Genomic DNA, 3,304 nt, shown 5'->3' with positions numbered 1-3,304 from the left:
TATATATATATTATGAAACACTATGGACCTATGATTTACTATATAATAAATAAATTAATTAAATTTTTTTTTTATTATTTTATCGTAAACCTTTTTAAAAGTATGCGAAAGAACAAATCGCGGAAAAAGCAAAAAAAAAAACAAATCAGAATAAAAATTCGTATTTTAAAAATGTTTTAATTGGTATCATATATGAGCTTGAAGAAAAAATTCTCTCGCTAGCATTTAATTTATCACATAGCAGATCATAGGTCCTTATAAAATTTTAAAGGAAAACCTTACAATAAAATCTGATTAGGCTTTTAAATTGTGCTTATTTATTTCCTTTATCACAAATATTTTACATTTAGTTATACACGCTATCATCTGTCATACAGCTATCCCCTTTGAGGAAATCCAAATAATATGTCAACATTATATAATTATGTAAATGAATAATATGTGATACACAAATAAATGTGGCAATAAAAATCTTCCTATTTGGCATAATATTTTGTCAACATGGCCGTTCCGAGTGTGAAAACGAGAAAATCTTTGGAATTTTATGCAATAACCATATACAATAATGTAAATATGCTTTCATAACACATAAACTATATCATGAACATATTATAATCTGTCTTAAAATATATAAAATGTATTAAGTCACAATAATAGGATATAAGACAAGAGGAATCTTTACAATGAATAAAACCTTTTAGAAAATCAACATACACAATTGTTTTCAATAAAGATATGTGCAAATGTATGTTCTATTTCCTTTGAAACTCGTAACTGATGACTAGACTCTTAAAACGTAATAAGATGAGCATTAACAAAACAAAACATATATCTAACCGGAACACTGCATCCGCAACTATGACAATGATTTGTACAACATGTATCTCCTATGGGTAACTTATATTTAGTTATTGCGAATGCAGCAAGTATAAGAACCGGCAAACTGATTTCTTACATCATCGACTACATATTTCAATTAAAACATAATGCAATACATTTTACTATTTTTAGTCTACATAAAATCGTTACGATAAAATTAAGTCATACCCAACACCAGGTAATTTCAAAAGATTCAACTATAAATCAAAATATTTTGGCACCAATTTTACCATTCTGTAGTCGTTGACTTAACAAACCGTGCAGCCAGCTCCATGTATAGAGAACCTTAAAAACTTAATCTAAATATTTTCGTTCAAATGTAACATTAAAACTTTATATTCGCACTGTAATTCGTATAAACAGAACAATTTGTACATTGTCAAATAGAACCGCATTGAAAATTGACCTCAAGGATTCACGCAGCCTCTCATACATACATAGATAGATATGTTTGCGACAAAAGCTTACTAAAACCTCAACAACTCACATATTTACAATATACGATACAACGGTCAATACGCATTCGGAGAATTCGGAGCGTCACCACAAACAATACTCGGGAAGCATGAGACAGAATTGCATTTTAATTTAAAAATTTTATACAGGTGTAAACAAAGTCGGATTACGATCTAGTCAATGCTTGAGCAATCGCTGAATGACGAATTACATAAAAAAATATAAAGACAATTTGTAAAAAAAAAAATCGTGTAAACGATTGTTTAAACGATAGTTTACACTAGCATGCAACATTAGCGATTTAAATGCAATTTCGTAAAGTGAACACTTTCGTTTGTATTTACAGAGAAAAGACCGACCGGTCGTGTATAGCGTTAATGAAAAAATATTTGGAATCCGAAGTAAATTCATTAATGATATTCGAGTACATATTCACAATACTTAAAGAGTCCTAATGTACACCGATCGTCGTCACTTAACGAACGTTATAAAATCTTAATTTAACCTAACCCACTGAATTAAAACATGAGTAAAATATTCAAAATCATAATGAACACTTGCACCATCGAAACGTAACTGCGCAACATATGCGCGTACACGTACACGTACACGCTGGGAATGTGTGATGAGTCGCGCCGCACCGCGCGGCCGCCGCATCCTATATTCACTAACTCAGACTTGAAGAGATAGAATTGTCATGAAGTATAGGGAGTCCTCCTGCCCGGCGCCTGCCAGCCCGCGTGACGTCACGCCTCTCGCTATCACCCGGTCGCTCGTCTCGCAAGAGCTGCATGAAGCGTCGTTGAAACGTCTAAATCACACAACATACACTTTTTTCACGTCCTCGACAGTCATCTTGCAAGAGTCATCTTTCATGCGATGTTGCACTCACATCGGTCACAAGCACTGAGAGCCGACACGCGTTATCACAATGCACGCTCGATTCCAATGTCGTCACATAAGTTGACGGCGAGCGAGCGCGGTATGTACGGGTCCGCTGGCAGGCGGAGGCGGCAACGTCGCCCCTCAAGCGAGCAGGTCGTCGAGAGGCGCGACGTCGCCAGTGTACTACAAGCGGTCGAGGCGGTCGAGGCGGAACTCGTGCTCGACGGCGGAGTCGGGCAGCAGCGCGCTCGGCTCCTCCAGCAGCGTGAGGTCGTCCAGGTCCAGCCCGGCGCGCAGCTGCGCCTCCTCGCCGCCGAATATGCCCGCGTCCAGCTCGCCGGAGTAATCTGTCAACGCGGCATGTACGTGTTGTCAACTCAATTATCATAAACTATACATATGCATTGTATAAATGTGAGTATTGTGGCCTTACATTACTAGTATTTATACTGCTTTTATTATACAAGATCGAGCTTGTAGCAACAAAAATAATAAACTGTCTTATGGTTCTTCCATACTTGTACAATTTTTGATTCAAAATACCAGTACATTAGCAATTCATCCTAGCAGCTCCCACTAACCTGTAAGTATGATATCCGGTATAGAGGCGGGCGTGGCCGGCTGCGAGGGCGACGCGAGCGGTTGCAGCGGGTACCCGCCACCCGCCACCGGGTCGCGCGCGCGCCGCGTCTCCTCCACGTGTTGGTGTTGGTGCGGGTGCTGGTGCTGGTGCGGGTGTTGGTGCTGGTGTTGGTGCGGGTGCTGATGTTGGTGCTGGTGCTGGTGTTGGTGCGGGTGCGGGTGCGAGTGCGACTGTGATTGCGTGATGGATCCGTGCGCCATGTGCATGCTCCCCGTCGGTTGAACGCCCGTCGCCTGAAATTTGATGTTAAACTCTGTAGCATAATATACAAAAGCATTACTAAAAATACAATATAGTGTGTATAATTTAAATTTGCCTAATACAGCTATATAACATTTTACACAGATATTTTGAAAAAATTATATTTATCATGAGTATTCATATGAATCCTGATACAAAGAAATACTTAAAACCCTGGACTATATTAATATTATAGAAAAA

At 38.6% G+C, this 3,304-nt stretch overlaps 1 protein-coding gene across 4 annotated transcripts in view; it reads right to left on the bottom strand.

Moving 5' to 3' along the window:
- Positions 1-201: 201 nt before the first annotated feature.
- Positions 202-3,304, bottom strand: part of LOC119831966 (CREB-regulated transcription coactivator 3-like) — a 19,640-nt gene continuing 16,537 nt past the window's right edge. For all 4 annotated transcript variants that reach the window (XM_038355542.1, XM_038355539.1, XM_038355541.1 and 1 more), the window contains 2 exons: positions 2,802-3,096; positions 202-2,567 (listed from right to left, as the gene is read on the bottom strand). In XM_038355542.1, the coding sequence (XP_038211470.1) occupies positions 2,404-2,567; positions 2,802-3,096 (459 nt within the window). In that variant the 3' untranslated portion in view covers positions 202-2,403. The remainder of the gene's footprint in view (positions 2,568-2,801; positions 3,097-3,304) is intronic.

This window comes from Zerene cesonia, chromosome 14, assembly GCF_012273895.1.
Source record: "Zerene cesonia ecotype Mississippi chromosome 14, Zerene_cesonia_1.1, whole genome shotgun sequence".
In the NCBI taxonomy this organism is placed as follows: domain Eukaryota; kingdom Metazoa; phylum Arthropoda; class Insecta; order Lepidoptera; family Pieridae; genus Zerene; species Zerene cesonia.
This window is presented reverse-complemented; position numbering and strand designations above follow the sequence as displayed.